General features: G+C 45.4%; 1 protein-coding gene across 18 annotated transcripts in view; it reads left to right on the forward strand.

Moving 5' to 3' along the window:
• Nucleotides 1–22,919, forward strand: part of FBRSL1 (fibrosin like 1) — a 500,076-nt gene that overhangs the window by 426,067 nt on the left and 51,090 nt on the right. For all 18 annotated transcript variants that reach the window (XM_088176075.1, XM_088176066.1, XM_088176077.1 and 15 more), the window contains one exon: nt 18,892–18,937. In XM_088176075.1, coding sequence (XP_088032201.1) covers nt 18,892–18,937 — 46 coding nt within the window. The remainder of the gene's footprint in view (nt 1–18,891; nt 18,938–22,919) is intronic.

Consider the following 22,919-nt stretch of genomic DNA (forward strand, 5'->3'; position numbering starts at 1 on the left):
GGAAGGAACGTGGTATCTCACTTGAGCCACCTTGAGCCACACCTTTAATGTGATCATTTTCCTTGTCTCAGAATCAAAAATGTCTAAGTTCTTACCTGTCATCTCAGAAGTCTGGTTCTGGTTCAGAGGCCACCTAGATATGAACTCAGACAAGCCAAATATGGCTTACTCCCTCTAGACTGGGAAAGGATAGTTTAGTATTTTTTATATTTTACCATGCTTTTCTTTCCATTGTGTGAGAATGTTTTTGGGAAACAGATAAGCACTGGCTGAGGTCAGGTATATGTTTGTACTAGTGGAGGTGAACAACGAGTACTTTGATAGAGCTGTATTTCTTTATTAATTACTTCCCTGTTATAAAGACTAGATCTCCTGGCTGTAGCCCAGGTAGATGTGAAATATCTACCATAAACTGCTGCAGTAACAAAGTAAAAGAAGTATGCTTGAGTTTATATAGGACAGTGATAAAATGGGCCCATAAAAACACGTGTGCCAAGCTGATCCAAACCCTGGCCCTTCTGTTGATACATGGTGGCCTTGCACACCAGGAGGATTTGCTGCCATGGATTATGATTCCAGGTCCACCCTGGACTTGTTCATTTCAGCACAAAAGAACTGAATACTTTACAGCAGCTGCTGCAGATTTATGTTAGGATGTATTTCTGGCAATTGTCTGCATCCACTTCAGTTTGTGGTGTGGTGAAGTGTTTTGAAAGAACCTGGTCTGCAAGGACTTGGAGAGATCAGGGAGCAAAGGAAGGGGTGCAGATGAGACAATGAATGCTGTCAATTATCTGAATTTCAATGGAGTCTTAGCTGGGACTTCCTGAACAGTTATGAATTTTTCTGTTTGAAAAACTCAAGACAAACCTCTTCCACTCTTATACAGCTAAAGAAAAGGTTTATATTTGAAGTAAGGGATGAGCAGGAGGAAGAAAGTGATTTCTTTAGTGCCAGCCCTGAGCCTTACTGTAATAGAAAGTGTGAAGTCATAGAGTCAGTGGTCATGATTCAGAGTCAAAAGGTTACAGGGTAAAAAAGAAGTGAAAAAAATAGCGCTCCTTATTTGTGCTTTATAAATAGTTGAGCTTTCTGTCTGGCCAGCTGCCACAGCCTTAGGACTGTAACCAGCCCTGTGTATGGAAGGTTTTCTTTCCTAACATTTAATCAGTTGATCCCTCAGTTTATCCCTCCCACTCCTAGGATTGATACTAGGCAAATATGTTTTAAAAACATTGTCAGTGGCCACTGCTTTCACCTTGTCTTCACCAGCACTTGTGCTGTGGCTGCAACTGGTGGAGCTGGGTGAGCAGAAAGCTGGGATGGATCAGTTCAGCAGAGGTTAATGCCACTGGTGTGCCACAAGAGCCCCATATTAAATCTGAACCTTGCAAAGATGTCTGAAAACCAGCAGAGCGGGTGGCTGGAAGATTAACTCTGCACAGGGACACTCTGGAGAGCAGAGAGCCACAATAGCAGTTTCAGTGCCAGCTTTGTCCCAGCTGCCAGAAGGGACTTTGTCAGGGGAGTCCTTTACCATGGCACTGCTCCCCCAGCTGCTGGAACAATTGTTTGAGACCACTGGCAGTCAGCATGATTAAAGCAGCCTTCAGGCAGCTTTATTTTACATGGGCAGCTATCCAGGTCCAAGGGTTGGCTCGGCCTGGAAGGATGGAGAAGGAAGTTTGCCATGTTGTACCCTTCCACATCTCTTCTTCAGCTGTGTTTAAGGGTCAGGCCTGGCTTTGTGGTTGGTCCATAGTCACCCCATGTTGAGTCCATTAAATGCTCCCAGTACCTCTAGGACTGATCTGACAGGACAGACCTTTTTTTTCTTTGTACATAAAGGTGCCATTTAATTGAATTATTTACTAATCTATTGCTAGATGAACTGGGATTTTAGCTGTATGAATTAATAATACAAACCAGGAGCGTCCTTAAAACTTAAAGCTCTTTCCTTTCTCTCAAACTGGGTTGCAGCTGTTAGATACCTTTTACAAACCATAAGTAATGCAAGTGCTGATAACACAGTTATCAGTTCCGTGTCAGGATTGAACTGCAGGAACCAAACAAGGCTGCTTGCTCAAGCTTCAGTTTCTTCCTTAGACCAGGGTAGAGCCTTTCCTTTGCCTTTGTATTTTTAAAAATGGGAGCTAGGAGGTATGTTTATCAAAATGGATTTTTGTCCCAATGGGAATAGCCCTCTTTTGCTTTCCTCTGCTTTTTATATGTGAGTATGTAAATATATGTAAATGTATACAGGGGCCTGGATTTACCCTCTTCGTCTCCCCCTCCCATGTATAATGTATGTGTTAAACACGTAATCATTAATCAACTTTGTGGGGAGTGGAGACAAGAAGGGCTCTTTGATGATAGATGTATACTTGTGACTGTGCTTGTGTGCGTGTTTATTAGGCAGCACAGTGCTATCAAAAGAAACTCCAGGTCCCCAAGGATAAGAAACAGCACAGGGAACAAATGAAGAGGAAAAAAAATCCAACCTCTCTTACTGTAAAACCCTCTGTCTTCTACCATCTGTCTCCTTTTTTGGAGTGAAATAAATTGGGGAGAGAGCTTTGAATAAGGTGCTTATTTGTAATGCACTGAAACGTTCATGTAGAACAGAAGCAAAGTTATGGTTAATGTTACCTCTGATGGCTGGGAGTGTTGGAGGCAGGATGACATTATTTCTTTTGTCTGTGCATGCTGGAAGTGGTTTAGAGAAAAAAAGCCTTCGGGATATCATGCACAAGCACAACTATTTCTGAGGTTTTAATACCATATTTGATGTTATGGAAGGCACAAATTAAAGGTGGTCATTGCCCTGAAGTGTTCATAATAAAGACAACAAAATCCACAGTAGTTCTTTGTGAGTACCCAGCTCAGAACATGCTTTAGGCTGCTCTCTGTTGCTGGACGAGAACTTGGGGCTCTGGAATTACGTGTCTGGAGATTAAGGCAGAGGCACGGGGATTGACTTCTTTGCATTACTTGCATACAGCAGTAAGTCTTGGGACTTGAAAGCTTTGGGCTGGATGTAGAAAACCAATCATTTCCTTGGTTGTGCTAGAGGGGAGCTTAGTCTGGTAGAATTGTGCTTATGGTCTTGCACAAAATTGCGTTGTCTCAAATGGTAAAGTTGCAACAGATATGTTTGGGGGGAAAATTAAAGATCCAAAGTGTTTAGGTGCCTTAGATTATTTTTTACTTTTCTCATTTAGCTTGTGCTTACAAGTGCCTATTTTGAGAGATACCTAGTCAAATAGATATTTTAAATGAGCTTAAAAAGTGACTTTGGCTCATTGGGTGTAGAACTGCTGCACCTTTTGCTTTGTGTTCTTGCAGAGCTAGGCAGGAGGCATCAAGGTCTGACTGGAAGCTGTCAAGTGCAGTAGGGTGCAGCAATCCCAGCTCCATCAGCCATCTGCTCCCAGTCCAGGAGCCTGTACCAGCCAGAGCACAGGGGAAGGGCTTGCAAGTGTGTGCATGGGGAGTAGCAGCAGTGAGACCGGGAGGCAAATGGGAAAGCAAAATTCCATTTTCTGCAGTCTGCTCAATGCAGGGAAGCTGATGGATTGGCTGCAGCATGCCAGATTTGTCGAGGTGTATCTGGTATTGTTTTAGCAAAGGAAAAAAAGAACCAATAAAATCCCAGGAAGGTTATACTCAACGACAGATACATACATGTGCCTTGTACTAAGCTAAGCTGTGTTTATGATAACATACCCTCATCCCTTCTGGCTGGTTTTCTTTATTTTCTATTTATTTCCTCCTACAGTTTTCCAGAGTCAGCACTTTCAAATTGTTTTAGACATAAACTGAAAGCCACAGAAATTCAGAATTTTCTTAAACTGTTGACTCTTCAGGTCTACATTTTTGGTTTTGGAGGTTTTTTCACAGAAGGAATAAACAAGGTGTTGGTTTAGGAAAGTGCTTCAGCTATAGTGAGATTAAGCACATACATGGAGCTAAGCATTTGATCAAGTGCTTTTCTGAATGCACTTTCTAGAAAATTGATGTCCCTTCCACTGCTCTTGCTAAGCTAATCGGGAGATGCTGAGGTCTGATCAGAGGCTTTTGTGCATTTTCAAGATAGTGTCTCTGGAGGATCATTACACACATCCCTCTGCAGAGACTACAAGGAGATTGTCACCAGGAAAGTGTTAGTCACTGTGTATTAACATGCAGGATTATTCTGCCTCTTTCTTCACTGTAAGCTTTTCATCTCCTTACTGAGCAGGCACAGTCATGTCTGGGCTAAAATCACAAAGGTTTCTTACAATGCTCCATTTGTGCTTCCAGTTCAGAAATAAACTCCAATGAAATGAGCTGTTAGCTGCTGTGGGACTTAGGAAGAGAGGCAGGGAAAGGGCAGTGGCTTCAGCCTCTCCTGCCACAGAGTCCAAAGGGAGATGAGTCAGGACCAAGGCACAGGAGCCCAGCACTGGGCTCCTGGAGGTGCAGTTGTCTCGGGGGGTAAATGACCTGACAGCTGAATAGAGTTGTTGATGCTTTGGCCAACGAGCAGATGGTTGGCCAAAGAAAGGTTGAGTACAGCTTGCTCTCCTGTTCCTTCCAAAAGCATCTCCCGTGCAAAGCTGGTGGTTGAACACACACCAGTGATGTTCCTCCTCCAGCTGGACAGCTTTCCTGCCCAGAGCCACAGCCATGCCTGTGGCAACAACAAGGCAAGCCATGTATGTGAGTGTGCTGGAAACTCTCCTGCTGTGGCTGAGCATGGCAAGCATTAGTCAGGGACTGAAAAAACGTTTCCCCCTCAGACATCACAGGAAGGGAGAAGAGGACAGCCAGATCAGTGGTGCTCTGTGTATTCACAGGTCCCTGAGCAAGCACAGCAGAGTTTTAGAACACAAAACAGACAGACATCTATCGCTCGCCGCAGGCAAATCAAACTTTATGGGTGAAATTGTACTGGTATATATGGAAAATTAACCTAGTAATTGCCCTGCAATTATGCCTCATCAAAGCAACTGCTGTTAGATGGCATGTCCTGCCACACCACCTTCCCAGTACGAGTCATGCATCTACACACAGCCTTCCGTCCTTCTTGAGAACTGCCAGACTCCAAATGGAGCAGAACCATGTTTTTGTTGGAAATAGCTGGTTACTGATACAAGCCAATTACTGGAGATGTTTCTTATAGTTTGTGCGTGAGGAAATGGCCTGTTTTTGTGGTCAGCAGTTGGCATGGTATGCGTTTGACTGCTTTAATAATTTTTGCAACCCCACCCAAATACTCACTGTAGTACAAAAGAAATAAATTTGGAAGAGCTGTTTGGGTGTAGCTGATCACATATTCACCTTATTAGCTTCAGCTGGCCTGTAGAGTTCCTATACCCAGAACATTGAGAACACAGAGCTTTTTGAAATAAAACTAGCTGTTCCCTATGTCAGATCAGTTCATGTCTGTACAGATGGTTTCTCAACTGGAATTGCCAGTAACATCATTGGCAAAGGCTCTGAATGACATTTTTTGTCCGTTTAGTTTTGGGGGATTTTTTTTGTTTTGTCTCTCTGATTGTATTCATAAAGGAAAAATTGCAAAGAAAAGAGTCAAAAGAAAGTCAAGAGGCATTGTACAAGAAGGAAAAGATTATAGCAGGGAGGCATAATGTCTTGGAAGTGAAAGACTGTTCCCATCTATTGGGGATTTTCTCAAGAATGTGAATGTACACGTCTACTAGAAGAATGGGGAAAGAAGGGCTGACACTTTGTGGGGTTCAGACAAAAGAATATAGATCCTTTTCCCTTCACATCAAGTGGTCCATGGAAATTAAATTGTCCTCTCAATGCAGGGGGGAGTTCCTGTCCAGAATGGATCACAGCATGGTGGTGACTGTAAAGAGGTTTTCTCTTCTACTACCCCGCTCCACGGGGCATTTGCTTGAAGAGCATAATTAGGATGTGCATCTGGAAAAACACACCGCCAGACAGAGATACAGTAACACACTGGAACTCAAGTGTATTTTAGTCTGCTGCAGATGATAGAAAAACAGAGATGAGCACCAGCTAAACTTCCTTCCCATGAACTTTCTCTCAACATTTCTTCACATACTTTGGCTTATTCACACACAGACCACTTTTGGAGAAAAGTTGGGTTATTCAAATGCCATGAAAGAAGTTTGATTTAAGAGGAAGTTTGAAAAAGAGAATGAAGACCTGGCTGGTGAGGCCAGGAAAGCTTTTCATGCTTTGGACAGAGGGGCACAAAGAGCCTGGGTAACTCAGGGTTTATAGTGTGGCTGTTGATGCCACAGCTGGTTTCTCAGAGCTGGGAGGTGCTGAAGGGAGTTTGTTGTTGGCCAAGTTAGTCTTAGATTACGGGGGGTGGCAAGATGCAGGAACTGAGAGTCTTTTAAGATTTTTGGAGACAAGGATGAGAAGATTGTTTGTGAAAGCAACTGGAATAGGGCATGGAAAAATCCAGGAAGGCTGTTTTACCCACGGGTGAAACTCTCTCTTTGGTTTGGACTCTAGCCAGTGGCACAGAGTAACAGAAACTTTTGAATTCATGCATCTGCTGCTTGGCCAGTCCTCGCTGGAGGCTCAAATGGAGCTGCCTGTTCTGGAACCATTTTAGCTCGACTCAGCTCCCAGAAGACAGTTGTTAATAACTCATGTCTCACCAGCCCTCTCCTCCTTCACTCCACTCCCTAAAAACCGGGCTGAGAGACTGTGCAGGAGCTGGGGCTCTCCCGGGCAGGCCAGCAGCAAGGTGACAGTCTGAGGTCATCTGCTAAAGCCATCGCTGTCCTGCAGAGCAGCCCCGGTGCCGAGCACAGCCGTGTTCAGCCGCGCTCACTTTCTGTCTGCTTTAATGCTTTAAACAGGGCTCTGCATTCAGCAGTTATTTGTATAAGCGTTCTCCAGGCATTTGAAAAAGACTTCTGTTTTCCAGAGAAGAGGAGGAAAGGGGCCGGAAGGAGCTTAGTGGGGCAGAGTAGGGGCGAGCAATAGGGGAGCAGCCAAAATAGAGGGGTTTGGCTGAGCTCGTGGGGGGGTGGCTGTGGGCAGACACAGTGCTGCACATAGACTTCATAGGGCTCTCCCACACCTGGTGTTAAATCAGAGAAAAGCCTTCCACCTTCTGGTGCTGGGAGTTATGCTTTTTAGAGCCGAGTTCGACAGTTGTTATTGCAATTTTGTGGTGCTCTTTTGATTTACAGCTGTTTTTACGACCATTGAGGCAGCCACAAATCGAGGAAATCTCATAAAACAGAGAGTAAACGTCTCCTTCACAACCCAGGCAGAGTTTTGGCATCCGTGCTTATTCCATAGAGCAGGATGTGTAAACAATATTGTGTCCCCTGAGTGGCTGATATCAGTACAGTTAAGTGGTAACAGCTTGAAAAATGCATTTCTCATATATTGGTGGTAAAATTCAAAATGGGCCCCCAGGCTAAAGTAAATTGGTGACATTTTGCAGCAGAAAGGCGGGGGGAAAGGGGAGAAAAAAAAAAAAAAGGGCAGCAATTGGAAATGCAGAGCCCCAGCTTTGAAAGCAGTGGGACTGGAGCCAAAGTTGGATTTATCTGCATTATTGCAGTATGGAAATAAATGGATCCACCACACTTGTTGCAAAGCATATCTAATTGGAGAAGACAGATTATATGTTGGCTGGAAATGGGGGACTGCCCCATTCACCACCTTCTTATACAGAAGATGAGGTCAGTTAATGCCATATTTAATCAAGGTACAACAATGGGAGCTTCTTTCTTGACTTACTGTGTAGCACAGAAGAAAATCTTGGTGACCCTTTCCTGTAGAAAAAGTAGGTGAGCACACTTCACTGCCCTTGAATGAGTGAGGGGTAGGAAGCCAGATGCTTTGCAGATGTGAACCATAGGCTTCCTTCCATGTTTTTTTCCTCTGCAGCCTCCATTTGCAGGAAAATGTATGTGCTATCCTTTTTTAAGGTGTTCCTAGCCCCTTCTCTTAGGTCTTTAAATATGTGCCCCCTGTGGTGTGCCTTCTGTGGTGGGTGAAGGTGTCCACCAGTGGGACCAGAGCTGTGGAGAACAGGCAGCCAGCAGAGACTTTTTTTTCCCTAAAATGTAGAAACACGAGACCTGAGACAGAGGGAGAAGGGCTGATGGGCAGACTTGATAATGAAGGTAAAAAAGTCAATCTAATAAACACCAGAGAGACGGCTTCTAGAATTTCACCATGTTTTGGGATTACCACATTCGTATTGTTTACCTAATGAATATTTGATGTTTCCTTCATGTATAGAGTTGCTGTTACGTGCTGGGGGTGACAGGACGTGTTGTCATCCTGTAGCTTCTCCATCTGATTACCCGGGGTCTCCTGAACATAATGAGTGGGGGTCCAGTCCAGCTCAAATTAATCTGGTGTCTGTTGGCAGAGGAGAGCCATGAGAAGACCTTGGGCAGCTGTCTGCTTCACAGAGCCTGGCAGGGAGTTCTCGAATAAAAAAGCTGTCGTTCCTTTCCTGGACTCATACTCAGCATCTACTTGCCCAGTTCTAATTAACCTAATGGATAGTGTTAAAACTGGGCATCTGCATGAGTTCGTAGACCAATAATCCAGGTGGTTTGGGAAATAGTTGCCTCGTTGGATCAAGAGAGGAGGAGAAGGCAGATGATCATTCATTTTTGTTTTATTTTGCTTTCTGGTGCTGTCTGAAAAGAGCTGGTCTGAAGATGTTGAGTTAGGCAGTGGCAGCCTTCTAATTCTGCAATTTCCGTGGGCAGAATGGAAATGGCCATTCCCCAAGATCATGCACACACCCAGCACTGTTGGTGGTAAAGCTGCAGTGAATGACACTTTTATCCAGAGGTTATTTGTTAAATTCTTTACTGATGTGTTAATAGAAAGCACTGGACAGGAAGGGGTTGCAGTGTTTGCTTATGAATATCTTCGTGTTGGTAACATTTTTATTAAAATTTTAACTTCTGGAGTCATGTTGTTGCATGGGAATCTCAGTTTCCATACATATTACACTTCAAAGGAAAAATTCAGCTATGTGTCTTGGTCTCAAGGATTAAACTTGAAAATTTTAAATTTAGACACGAATGTTAACAAATGTGGACAGATGTCCAAATTAGATTCCTTTAAAGTTGCATTAGATTTTAAATCGTTTTAGTGTGAGTCTCCTTGGTATTTATAATTATTTTGCATTGTCCTGCCACAAGAACAAAGCTGGAGGCTGCAGCAGGTACTAGCACTGAAGCAGAGGAGAGCAATCCCTGAACCACAGCCTCTAGCAGAGGCAAACGCCTGAATCTCTGTGCTCTTAGAGCAGCTGAGGTGCTCAGAGGGGGCAGGACCAGCACTGCTCCAGTACAACTCACATGACTGTAATATTCATCTTGTAATAAGAATCTCTCCTACACATAATTCTAGTGGGAATGAAAATTTCCCAGTAAACCTCTTAGCAGGGCTGCTGAATTAAAAAGAGGAGGTACTTCTTAGGAGGTGAAGCCTGCCTGAATCACACGATTTCTGCAGGAGCTGCTCCCATACCTGGGCACATCCTGACGCTGCTTGTCAGGTACTGGTGGGCCATGGCCCCATCCAGGAGCTCTGGGTCTCATGGGATTTGCCTTCATGTTCAGTATGAACACATCCAGCAGGCTGCAGCTCTGGGTGAAGCCAGGGATGTGCTTTGTGTCCAAACCGAGTAATCTTCTGCATGAAAGGGGAGCCCACTTGAGCAGCCCCATCCTCCTGGGTTGCACAGCTGTGCAAGGAGTGGACCTGGGAAAGAACGGTGCTTTTGTGCAGCACAGTTATGTGTTTAACATAATAAATGTTTATTGTCCTCTGGAGCAAAGGAGCAATAGGCTAAATTATAGCCCGGGGAGGGAAAGCTAGAATCATGAAGTATAGGCTGTTAATTATCTTTTTTTTTTAGCTGTCATAATGTACTGGCTTTTGCCTGCAGCTCCCCCCCTCCCACTGCTCCATTACCTCCACCACTACTATCTCTAAAATATCTGCTTCCCCTACCACTGGGCCCTCCTCCTCTCTGGCCTCCTGCTCTTTCATTTGTAAGGCATCTCTGGCCTCCTGAGAGATTTGTGACTTCTCTCCCAGCAGCCGCTTACGGTGATAAAGGCCCTCAGACTGCCTCTCTCTGATTAATCAGCCCTCGTGCAGCCTCGATAGGGTGTTAATTTGTAAACTCAGTGGACAGGCAACTGTGATAAGCCTCTGCAGCTGCTGTGTGTCTGCCGGGGGGATGGGCAGATAAGGCTTCAGCCCTGGGATGCAGCCAAGAAATATTTTGGAGCAGTGAATTAGAAACAACAACAACAAAAGAGCCTTCTGCAGAGGCACTCCTTTGAGGTTGCTGTGGGTAAGACAGCAAGTTTCAATGGCAGCAGACAGGAGCTGCCTTCCTGATAAGCTCCCTGACCCCCCAGGCCCAGGAAAGGGCCACATCAGGATTGTGTTCTCAACTGGGACTCTCTGTCAGAGGGATGTCCGTGTGTCATATGCCGTGGTCTGGGCTAGGAGGACAATGCAATCTTCTCTGTGCCTCATGCACTCACTGCAGTTACCCTCGTGCTTTTCACAGAATTTGATGCTGGTTTGTCAGGGCTGTCTGGCATGACATGTCACCTGCAAGAAAGGAATGGACACTAAGGGTGTCCAGAACAGCATCAGTGTCAAATGGTTTTTCAGCACCCTTAAATGTTTGCTCTGTGATACAATTCACATAAAATTCTGTTCAGAGTCCACTGTGTGTCCAGTTTGTAGATCAAAAACAAGAATACACCATTTTCCCTAGAGAGCAGACCATGCTGAGTGGTCTGAGAGCAGAGTAGTGCTCTGAGAAATAGCAAAGCTGGGGGTTAGGCTCTGGAATACCCAGGCCGATTGGAGCAGGCTGCAGTGATGACAGGCATGTATTCTGTTTGTCTGCTCAAGGAGGTTATGTTGAATGTTTCTGGTGTGCTCATGCAATTTTCCCTTTTTTATTGATTTGATTATGTTTTCTTCAAAAATTGAAAGGAGGAGATATTTTACTGAATTTTTATCAGCTCTTTGGTTCAGCTGAATCCTAATGATCCAGCCATTGTTGGCCTCCCTAATTGTTCTAATATTATCTGACAACATGCAACAGACGATGGAAGCAGTTCCTTCCCTGTCTGCCAATGCAGGTTGTTATTCAGTTCGTTTTTGAACTGCAGCAATCCTCAGACAGACAGTGACCTTTTTATGAAATCAAATGTCTTGCAAAACCCTCTTGGTCTCTGAACTGTGATTTATAGCCATTTGTGTTGGAGAAAGCTGCAGGTGGGATTTGGGTGACACATAATTGGTTAAAAGATAAAATAAAATGAAGGTTGCCCTGCTGGTACAGTGATGGCAGGAGCTACAGGAATGAATTGCTTGGCAGTGCAGAGCCTGGCCCTCCTCCTCCCGCCCTCCTCCATCGCTTGCCAAGTCCTGTCTGGCAGGCCATTACAATGATAAATGCAGGTAGCTGGCAAAGACCACAGCTGAGAGTTTGTTCTAGCATGCCAAGCCCTGCTTGGCATTCCCAGTTGGTGCCAGCATTTGCGCTCTTACTCTGTTTGACGGAAACCAGGACATGAGGTGTGAATTTATGTCCGCATCCTTCCAGGAGAGAGTTGGGATAATGAAATGCCAAGGCAGCCCTGGGAGCAGCAGAGTAATTTGGTAGGTACCAAACAACAGTCTGCCACCTGTCATTCGCAGCACAGTCCCTGCTCTCCCCCATCACTCTTCCTACAGTGCAGCCTTTGAATTATAAGAAGTTTTAGAGAGTTCTGCAAAGAGCACTCGCCGTTCCCTCTGATTTAGTGCAAATAAAAAGCCATATCCCCGCCAAATAGATGGGCTGACTAGATAGGATCAAGCTGTAATGACAGTAATACAAACTGCTATAGCAGTGTTGCTACACAGCGTTCCCAACCTTTCCCACCTGAACGTAGGTTTTCCCTTACATCTTTAGCAAAAAATAAATCAGTAATCAAATCTGTGCTTGCCTAAGTGAGTGTCTGGGCAATGAAAAAATTTTGAATATGGAAGCGTAGGCTGAAAAATCTGTTTTGGGAGGAGGTCAGCTCTCTGAGAAAGGCACAAAGGCTGGTGTTTGAGATGTTTTAAACCGGACCACACAAAGCCCTTTTCTTAGTGTATCATGTAGAGCTGTGTCTCCCTTACTGTGGTGTGTATCATTTGCCTTTAACACGGACACATCACTGCCTCCAGTCTTCACTGAGAGCTGCAGCCTATCCAGTGGCACAGGGAGAGGACTGTTCTCTGGATGCCATTCATATACCAGAACACCCAGGAGCATATGAACATGTGTTAGGGGGAAATCAGTGCTGATTAGAGTGGAAAATAGCAAGTGTAAAGCAAAGATAGATTTGGTAGTGGTTGGGGAGCTGAGGTTTAAAGGAGGAAGATCCTGAGATAAGGACCAAGTGCACCCTAATTTAAATTAGGACACACAGGCACTAACATTAAGCAAGTATTTTGGCTGGTTTTAATGAGGGACAGCTGGAAATTTTCTTTTCTCGTTGGTGTCTCTGGAAGCAGCTGAGGAACCTTCTGCAGCTGTGTGACGAGCCTTGGTGAGGTCCAGGAACTCCCCAGCTTCCTCCCTTCTCCTCCTTCACTAAATTTTTTTTTCAGTACACGTATTTATTTATTTATTGGAGCTGAGCTGGGAAGGAGAGGGAGTTTGATCTTTTCCTTTGGGAGACAGCAACTGCTCAGAGGAAGATGAATCATAAAGCATCGCTAATGGAGGGGATGGGAAGGGGAGAACTCTGGGCTGCAGCCATTCCCCAGGGGCTGGGGGGATGGTTTGAGGAGAGAGGGAAGAGGAGTTAGCAGGCCTGTGCCCCGAGGCTCTGATGGCAGACATGCTGTAGGTCAGATGTCCCTCTGTGTCAGAGGATTCAGTCACCCTTTGTCACGGGAAGAGGCACATCTGTGCAATAAGCAACACACCACAGCAGCGTATGTTTAAGAATTGCTGCTGCTGCTCGATTTAATCTCGTTTGTTCAGTCCCACAATGGTTGTAAAACGATGAGGAACATGCTCAGGGTTCAAAACATTGTTAATTTAAGCTTATAACTGTCTTGCCAAAAGAGGACCAAAACAAGATGTTGAACTTGTGGAGGAGCAATGAGCTTGGTTCCTCGCTGCCCTGCACTGTGTCATTCTCCATACACTTCCTTCAGTGCCTTCCTGTCCTCATCCACTTTGCCTCCTATTCCATTTGCCATTGTGTAAAGTCAGCGTGATCAGTGGTGAATTAGGACCAGTGATCTCTTCTTCTAGGCTCTCTATGGCCTAATTTAATCTGTGTTCCCAGGCTTGTGCTAGCTTCTCAAAGGGGCTGTTGCAAAAAACAGTCATGATTATATGAACTGCTGAGAGAAATGAGCATTCTTGGAAGAAAAGGTGACAAAGAGGCGAGTGCATGGTGACAGTCCCTTCCAGGAGCAGAGCAGTACTGAATATGTGTGTGCTAAATGAATGTGAGGTGGGAACCTAAACAAGTGTGTTGCTGTATGGAAGTACAGCCCAAGAAACATTTTGTTTCTAGTGAGCATTCTTTAGAGTGAACTCGTGAAAGATACAGAAGACCCATCACTACCTCTCAAAGATGGCCTTGAATCATAACTGTACTAGAAATATCTGTGGCATTTAAGGCATTGCCATTTCAATAAATAGCTGCTTGTTTGGAGTGTTTGTGCTGCGTATTTCACTGTGATGTGAACACTCTTACAGCGTAACTGAAGGTACAACTGTATTTTTAGGATTGTTACTAGAAATGTGGAGCATCATTCTTGCTTAGGGAATATTATTTATTATTAATAAGTCCTTATTTGCACTGGAGGTCAACAGACAGAATTTCATAAATTATCCCAAATATCAACCAGATTTTTCAGAACAACCTGGTCCACCATTCAGATCTCTAAATGGATTTTTGGAAATGCTCCATACCCAGTAGCTCCAATCACATTGATGCCCCAAAGGCAGCTGCTGAGTGCTGAGCCCTCTTGAAAGCCCAGTCTATAAATTCTGTGGGAAGATAATCACAGTGTGGATTTGTGGAAGTCCTGTTCCCTCTTGCTTAATCCCTCACACAGCTGGGCTGTGCTGTGTCCCAGCCAGCCATGTACCACAAAGCTGGATATTACCAGAAGGTTCACAAAAACTACTGAATTGCAGTTCTAACTTTTCTTTTGTCTTCCTGACTGAGCTGTGGTTTCTCTCCAAAAATAATGCAGGTTTTGGAAGGACTGTAGGCTACCTTGAAACGTTCCCTCACAATGCAGGCAGTGTTATCCGTGGGCTGCTTCTATATCCTGAATGTATGGAATACTTTGTTGGTCTTAAGGGGGATTTTTACTTTGGGTTTTTGTGTGCATGTGTGCTATTTCTAGGTTTCTCTTGCACCTTTCCATATGTATCAATTTCCATTTCCTACAGAAGAATCACAACCCAAACAATACCTTCCTGTTTTAGTTATTGTTCTCATATTACTGGATGAAGGGTCTGGTATGAACGACTTGTAGTGTGAACTGCAAAGTAGTAAAGCAGTACCAGCGTGCTGAAATTCTGTGCTGGACAAGTGATCAAGTGGCATTGGAGTGGTTGGTAAAAGCAGGGGAGGCAGATCAAAGGAAAGAATGAAAATTGATCCAAAATTTTCAGAGAGTGTCCGTGCTTTATGCTAAAACTTTCTCTAAGCGTATCCAGCACTTCTAGCTTGGAAATCTCCCAGAGAAGGGTTTTCTTGTGAGCTTTTTAGTGCTTGCTACGTTCAGTAATTGTGCAAACAGTCTCTCTTGAGACTAGCTCTTGGCTGTCTAGTAGATAGGCAGCCATCCAGATCTAAAATTTAAACTGTCTCCTTCTTCTGCCTACTGTACTGGACTTATTTGGAGGGAATGCTTGGCTTTTGCCCTGCGCATGACATACATGCCAGGCCCCTAACACTACTTTGCTTGTTCCTTGTGAACCAGAACTGCAGCCTTATTAGCAGTTTCCCGGTGTCTTGCTATCAGGCTCCTGGAGTATCAGGCTTGGATGTGGCATTTGGTGCTCCAGGAGATGGCATGAAGGTCCACAGAGCCTCTGTTGTTGGCGATAAGGAATCGTTCTATTCCCTGTTAGCCATTTATAGGCTACAGATAAAAGGGGAAAAAAAGAAGTAATTACTTTGAGGCCTGACATAATTTATAGTGCTGTCTTTGTCAGATGATGTTGTTCTGTTATATATAATCATTAAATTATTAATCTGCAAGAGCTCTTGCACCTTTCAGCTGCCTTGGGTTAGTGGGAACCAGGATGGATGAGGCATGGACTTCATTATGCCTCACTGCTCACCTCGAGAGGAGAGGGTGTGCTACATCCTTTGTGGTTACCACCTCACATTTGAGGAAAAAAGCTGCCTTTGCTGAGCTTTTAGTGCTGAAAATTGAATCAGTGTTTATGTGTGCTGGGTTTAAGGGGAGGAAGGGGGAGGGACTGCAGCACCTCTCCTCTGCTTGCTCTCCGCAAAGCAGAAAAGGGCAGAAATGTTATTTTCCTTTGCAGTGTATTCAGCCTGGTTTCAAGCTGTCACAGAACTGGGTGGAGGCATTTTCCCCTTTAGGTCTAGATTAGAAAAGAAAGAAAATCAAAAGGTGACAAAGGATTGGTAACTTCATTGAATATGCCACAAAGGGAACCTGGAAGGCTTGGTGTCATCCAAAGGGTGCTGGGTCTTAGAGGTTTCAGCAGCATGAGGTTAGCTCAGGAACTGCTGCTCTGGGGACAGATGTCAGATATGCTTCAAGTGCCACGGTTGTTATTGGGGTGAGGGCGGGACCATGCAAGCAGCATTTTTATGAACACAAGCCTGTGGTGGGTTCTGTGGCTGTGCTCCGGGGCGAGGGAGATGAGCAGCCAGTGAACAAGGAAGGGTGGAGGTGTCTTCTGTCTGTGAGCTTCAGGCTGGGCAAGTCTCGTTGCCTTATGCAGCAACAAAAAGGAACTTGAAGGGTTCGTGAGATGGTCCTTCAGATGGAGACAGGCAGGAGGCAACAAGAGGGGGGAAAAAGGAAATTTTTAGTTTCATTTTGCAATCAAAGAACATGTGATTTCCTCTGATGGCTTGAACTGTGCATAAAAGACTCCAAATGCCTGGTTTTGTTCACAAGGGAAGAATTCCACTTTATTAATATTATTTTTAAATCCCTTATTAAACATATGCAAATGATTTGGTTGGAACAGCAGTATTTGGGAGGGGACTTGTTTTAGCAGATGTGTTGATTTGCTGGATTTTTTCTCTCATTAGTGGGCTCCCTCAGACACATAGGTTTTATTGTATGCTTTCTTTAAAGGGTGACTGATAGGGTTGAATGATGTATTCAGGCTCTTCCTCCCCCAGCTTCCCTCCTGCTTTTTACAGCAGCTCACAGAATATCCTATAGCACAGGCATTCACTGTTTCAAAATGGTGCTCGTGCCAAAAACTGCTCAGATCTGGAGCTAGAAATCACCAGAAGTGAGAGCAAAAGTTACTGTAAACTCTAGGTGTGAAGGTTTGTGTCTGTGAACTGAAGCTGCGATGTTGAAAACGCTGCTCTGTAAATGTTGACTCTGATTGTGGAAGGCGGTGGCACATGCTGATAGCAGAAAACTGAGCAATAATCTGGGTGTTTTACTTTGTCTTTAAAGTGAATTTTCTGGCTTGACTTCCTTAAATATTGATTTTTATAGTGTGGACCTGTAGCACTGAGCTCCTTAGCTGTGGCTGGGCGCTGCCAGTGTGTGCCCTGAGCCCGCGGTACCGAGCGGCACAGAAAGGAGCGAGCTGGCAGCTGCCACAAAGTGATGGCCATGAGACCGGACTCTCCAGGACAGGGGAAGCACCAAGCTTCTCCCAGAGCTTCTGGAGGTCTGCCACGGGCAGAGCAGGTCCTGCAGCCCTGGCTGGCTCCCCAGGAAGGCTGCACACCCCAGCATCCAGACCCGGCACTTAGGATTTGTGGCTCAGCAGCCGATTTTCTGCTGGGGCTTTTAGTGCAAGCCACGCCGAGGTTTCATTGCCTGTAAAACGGGGGAATTTTATTTATCCACCTGCCACGTGTCCGAGTGCTTGTGGAGTGCTTTGAGAGTAGGCCCTGGCTTTGTGTGAGCTGTTAGCATGGGTGAGTTCCCAGAGCTGCAGATGTGTTCTGCATCCGTGGTGACTTGGTGTTGATTATAAGTGAAAAATCTCCTAACAATGGGTTGTAAATTCAGAGTTGGCTGTCAAACGTTTTATGCACCGCTGTTGTTGCTGCTGTGTGACGCTGTTACACTTTCTTTGCAAACCAGCCTAGGCAAAACCTTGTTTAATCCTGGTTCTTCCTCTTTTTAATCCACGCAGTAAAGGGATCGTGCAGGTAACTGATTTTCCCTAAGATTTTAGGATCTTTTTGCTGAGCTGTGTAATGATCATACATGCCACAGCTACACGTGCAGCTTTGTCGTGGACATAATTCAGAATTTTTTTCTTATGTGTCTCAGCCTCAACCTATTTTTCATGTTGTTTTCCCTCTCTTTTTTATACATTTGCATTAAGTAAGACATTCAGTGCTTGCAGTGCCACTTTTCTTAGAAGTAACATTAATGGATCACTCTTGCTTCTTACTATATCTCATGCAGAACTTCTTGCATTTTACTATTTGTTTTTTTCCTTCTGAGTCGTCATTTAAATACATAGCAATGTAATACAATTTGTAGTGCTCTTTATCATGCAAATCTCCCAAGGCACCTTAGAATAAAATCAATAAAATCAAAAATAAAATCAACTTCGTTCAGCCATGTGTTGAATTAATTAATTGTTTTTAAAGCAGAGCCAGGGGAAAAAGGCTTTTTTCACTTTCAGTATCTTTTGCTCGTCAGCTTTGTACTTCACCCATTGTATTCATGCAGCAGTCAGTGGCAACACGTTGATGATACTTTCTTGTAGATGGTAGTAATGTTGATCGTGCTCCTGCTCCCAGACCAGCTTTGATTCTGGAGAGGCTGCTTGCTATTTTATCAGATAGCGAGGAGGAAAAGCTTATGCTGAAATCGGTTGACTGTTTGATATCATTGGGGGGAGGAAAGGAAGCCATCAAATTAACTCATAAAAGCTTTATTTACGATGAATGGACTTTTTTTCCCTGTCTGTCGTTATCATCTTGTCTGTAACCCAGTGACCCTGATTATCATGAAGCTGTTTACAAGGTTTAGGTTAATTGGATTTCTTTAACTGTTTCCCAGAGCTGTGAGGAGCACAAATACACTGCTGTGGAGTTCAGACAGCATAGTGCAACCCAGTCTGCAAGGATACGGGCTTCTTCCAAGAGGAAGTCGTTTTATTTCATACTCAACTAAGTGCATAGCAGCATGTACCTATCATTTGGCATAATATTAAACAACACCCTCCTTCATACAGATGTGTTCAGTTGCAACTTGTGTTTCCAATACACAAATTACATTTTGCATGTTCAGCAAGAATTGAGCTTATTTTCAGTGAGAGAGCCTTTGAAATGTGTTTTGGTTGTTTTTTATTTTCCTTCAGCTTGATAGCAGTTTCACTGGTTTTGTTTTTATATGAGGAATCATGGATAAAATAGCTGTGCATTGCATGGCTGCCTAAATAAACGAGACAGGAGGATGTAGTTGGGTGAGATCAGGACAGTCCTCTTGCTTGGCTTTCATCTCCTCAGGATGCATGCTCGTTCTTTAATGGCACAACATTGCACCCTCCAGGTGCAATGCGCAACTGCAGGTCTCCAGATAACCCACTTGTTTTATGAGCTGTGTTTTTGTGAGCAAGCCTTCCGAATTTCTCCTTCAGGATTATTCACCCTCTCTTTCTCTTTCCTTTTTCAGGCTTCTGTAGGCTCTGAGAAGCTGTTCTCTCCTGCAGCAAATAAAGGTAAGTGATCTGGAGAAATGCCTTCCTTATCTTACACCAAGAGATTTGGGTTGTGAATCCGTATCGTGTGAATAGCAGGACATCAGTTTTGCCAGAGCCTGTAGCTTGGCCACACACATTGTCATAAAGATCAGCTTTACAGGCTTGTGATGATCTAAGTTAAAATTTAGAGCTGCATTGTCTCAGTGTGGGGTGGGACTTCTTCCCTTCCAGTAAGATTTGTATTAAGTGTCTTGGAGAGAGGGATTACTGACAAAGGAGAAGTCAGTCTTTACTGTAGGGGATATGCTTCTCTCTCTAATACAATCAAATCCTCATTTATTTTAAAGAAATCAGTATTTCAGTGCTGTCTGTGTCATCCTGACAAGGGCTTGCACATCCCTCCCCTGCCAGTGCCCACGGAGCGTTTGTGTCTGTACATCTGGGTTCTCCAGGACACGGCGGAGGGTGCTGGGCACGGCGCAGCTCCGCTCCTGCTGTTGGTGACAGTTACCTGTGATAGGCACTGGGTGTTGCTAAGAGACTGCCTCGCTCCACATCCCCTTGGGGGGCACAGCCACAGAGCTCTAAATGCGCCAAGCCCTCCTCTGAGGGCTCGGCACTGCCATAAAACAGGGCTGCTCTGCTTTCCTGTGTTCCCAGGGATAATCTCACCGAGATGGATCCTGGGCAGAAATGCCAGAGAAGCAGCTTTGGAGAGGGCAGACTGTGGTACATGGTGGAAAGCATTGTGCTGGGAATGGTTCCACCTTGCCACGCAAGGAGGTTTGAGTGGCTCCAAATTAATTGCTACGGCTTGTGGCTGTCTGCAGCATGCTCTGCATTGAGCTGCAAAATAAAATCAGTTCACGGCAGTAGTGGGTGTTAGGGGCATGCAAATACCCCAAAGAGGGAAGATAAGGCCCATCAATAAGAAATGAGAAATAACCTTCTTGCATTTTTTCAGTGGGGCCAGGAAAGGAACAATTTGCAGTTGTGTAGGAGTAGGTGCTGGACATGGAAAGGCATTTTGGTGGTTGTGTGCTCCATCACCTGGATCAAGGCCCAGTTTTTAGCTGGGCTCTTCAGCAGCAGTAACTATTAGGAATTCTCTTTCTTTCCAAGCTTTGCAGATTTTCAATGCCAAATGTGGAAACCGATGACAAGCCCATTATGTTATTACATTTGTAGATATTTTTACAAAAGTATGCAGCTTTATCTGGGGGAAAGAGGGAAATTTAAACAAATGGTGGGGAAGAACATTTCTCTTCTCTCACTTGGCTCGCTGATAAGGCAAACCAGATTGCCCATACGGCACTGCCTCGGCAAAACAAAAATCTTGCCATCCTGCATAATGCCTGGCACAGAGATCTGCTGGAGAGGCTTATGTTGAAGCGTTAGCAGCTTTGTTGGCTCCTCCTTGTGCTGAAACCCAAGATCCCCCACCCCTTCATATCATGGAGCAGCTCAGCAACATGAGTTTTCAAAATACCTCCCTATCAGGAAGTTAAATGTGCGAATGCCTGTGAATTTGCTGTCTTGAAGTTTGTGTTCAGTGCTGTTTATATCCCTGCAATTTCAGCCTGTTCCTGTTTGCTTTAATGTGGGTGTAGACACTGCCAGCTTTGGGTTCAGATCATGGGTTTTGTCTCAGACTTCTCTTTTACCCTGGCCCTGTACTGATGTACCTCGCTGATGGCATGGGGTCGTGGGCAGGCTCTCCTGGGGTCACCTCAGCGTTTGGCACTTGGCTTGAGAGGTGAGAGAAATTCGCCTCGGCAAAGATTTTGTGTAGAAACCCAAACAGTGCTAAATTTTACCCCTCGCCCTGTTATCACTCCCGCAATGCAAGAGCCAGATTTGTCTCTTGCACATGCAAATGAACGCCGCTCCTACACGACCAGGCTCGGGGATGCCATATGGCCGGGAGAAAGTGACTTTCAAAGCATTGCACTTAAATTCCTTTTGTGAGATAAGAGCGTTGATTTAAGGCCGCGTTCTCCGGGGCTGGAGGCCTGGTGGCTCTGTGGGGAGGGGATTAGCTCAGCACAGTTTCCTGGTGGGCACACGCATGGCGCGGCACGTGCGCGTCCTCTCCCGTGGGCATTTGCACTGTGCCCTTCTTTTGTAAACACTGGCGGCCTTTCTGGGGAGATATTAGCTAGCAAACGTGCAGCATCCGTGCTGCAGCTTTCATTGAAGGTAACCAGGCTTCCAAAACACATAAAGCGGATTCATTGTCTGGTGCGACTCCCCGTGTTCCCAGTTCATTGTTCGGCGCAACTCCCTCTGTTCCCACAAACTTTCCCCGGGGATGTGTTGGCCCTGTGTATGTGTTTTATGCTGTCCTAGTTTATCAGCAGCTTAGCAATGCAATTAAGTATTGAGATAGGGCGGGTTACGCTTATTTGAGGCTGGAACAGCTGTAAAATGTAACCTTTGACCGCATTTGAGAGCTGCACAAAAGGCCGAGGAGCAGGCCTTTTGTCTGGGGCTCTCTGGGTAAGGTTTGCCTCTGCCCCTTGCCGGCAGGGCCGCCGTGGTGGCCGTGCTCCTCCTCCTCACACCGCTCATCTGCAGCGGCAGATGCACGGCGTGCATGTCCACTTCGGGGACCAGGCACTATTATGCTGCAGAGAGAGGTGTCCTGACCCGGGGCGACCTCAGTAGTCACAGCTGTGAAATAGGCTGAATGGGGCACTTTGAGCTTCCAGCAGAAGAGGAGATTAAATCCTCTGTGCGAGGAAATAATAATTAAAAGCAAAAGCGGAGAAGACCTGATCTGCTCTGCTGACAGTCTTTGTTTTCTGACGCAGAAAAGTGTTTGTTTGGCCAACTTGTCACTGCAGTACAGAGTTACAAGGGCATTTGCTGCCGAGGGCCCAGTGTTACATCCTCCTGGAGAATAAATCAATAAACAAATAATAAAGGTCTGTTTGCTCTCTCATGCAGCTCCTTTCTCACAGGAATCTGCCAGGCAGCCCTTCCTTTTTCTGAAGGGTGAGTACTAGGAAAGGCAGGGGAAGTTTAGGCGAAAGTCAGATCTGTCCCTGTGTCTCCAGATCGGAGCATGAGGCACAGGGATAGCAGAGATAGGAAGGCAGATGAGTTGTGGGGCTAAGGAGGTGAGAGGGACAGTCACCCCTAAGTCACTGCAAGGACCTCCTCCTGCCTGCTGTAGTATTTTGAAGTGTGTGTGGGGTAGGATAGTTTGTATTTTCTGGACTTGAGCCTTGGGTTCTCGCTGCTGGCTCCCTCCAGTTGTGGCTTCCCTTGTGGGTCTGGCTGGAGGCAGTTGAGTTTTCTCACACCAGTCCTTGCTCCAGAGCTGCTGCATGCCAGGAAGAGCAGGGAGGTGCTGCCTTTTGTACCACAGTAGCCTTGTGGCTGCAGCCCAGGTGAGCTGCTGAGTCCCCAGTGTTAGAAACCAAGGCCACAGTGGCAGTGAGGGTGAAATGGAGTCTTAAAGGAGCTTTTTCTCTTGCTTGGTTTGATAGGTCCAAGGCCCCAGGGAAGAAAACCTCCATCGAAAAGTGGAGCCTGGGCAGCAGCCAGGGTTTCTCCATTCATAACCTCAGGCAGGCTGTGGGTGGGGAGGTGCCTGTGAAATGAAAGAGGTGTCCAGGAGCCCCCAGGGCATGAGATGCCCATGGAGGAGCCAGACCTGCACAGCCCAGTCTGCCTTGCAGCCCCGGGAGGCACTGGGCAGCAATGGGGGAAAAAGAGCTTTGAAGTCTGTTGAAGGCAGTATATTGCTCCTGTCTTTGGATCAGAATCAAGCTGGGCATGGAGGGAGCAGTGTAATCCATCTGTCTGGTGGCACAGAGTGGCTGGCCAGGACCCAGCCCTGCCCTGGCTCTTGGGGGCTCGCTGAGCTCCATGCCTCAATTTCCCCCTCCTGCAAAATGAAGACGAATGCTTGTCAGCCAAGTGCGCTCAGAGACTTAATTAATGAATGTTTGTCAAGCGATTTATCAAGAGATCCTTTTAATGAGAGATTCCA

This window comes from Sturnus vulgaris, chromosome 19 (genome assembly GCF_052056855.1).
Source record: "Sturnus vulgaris isolate bStuVul1 chromosome 19, bStuVul1.hap1, whole genome shotgun sequence".
NCBI lineage: Eukaryota > Metazoa > Chordata > Aves > Passeriformes > Sturnidae > Sturnus > Sturnus vulgaris.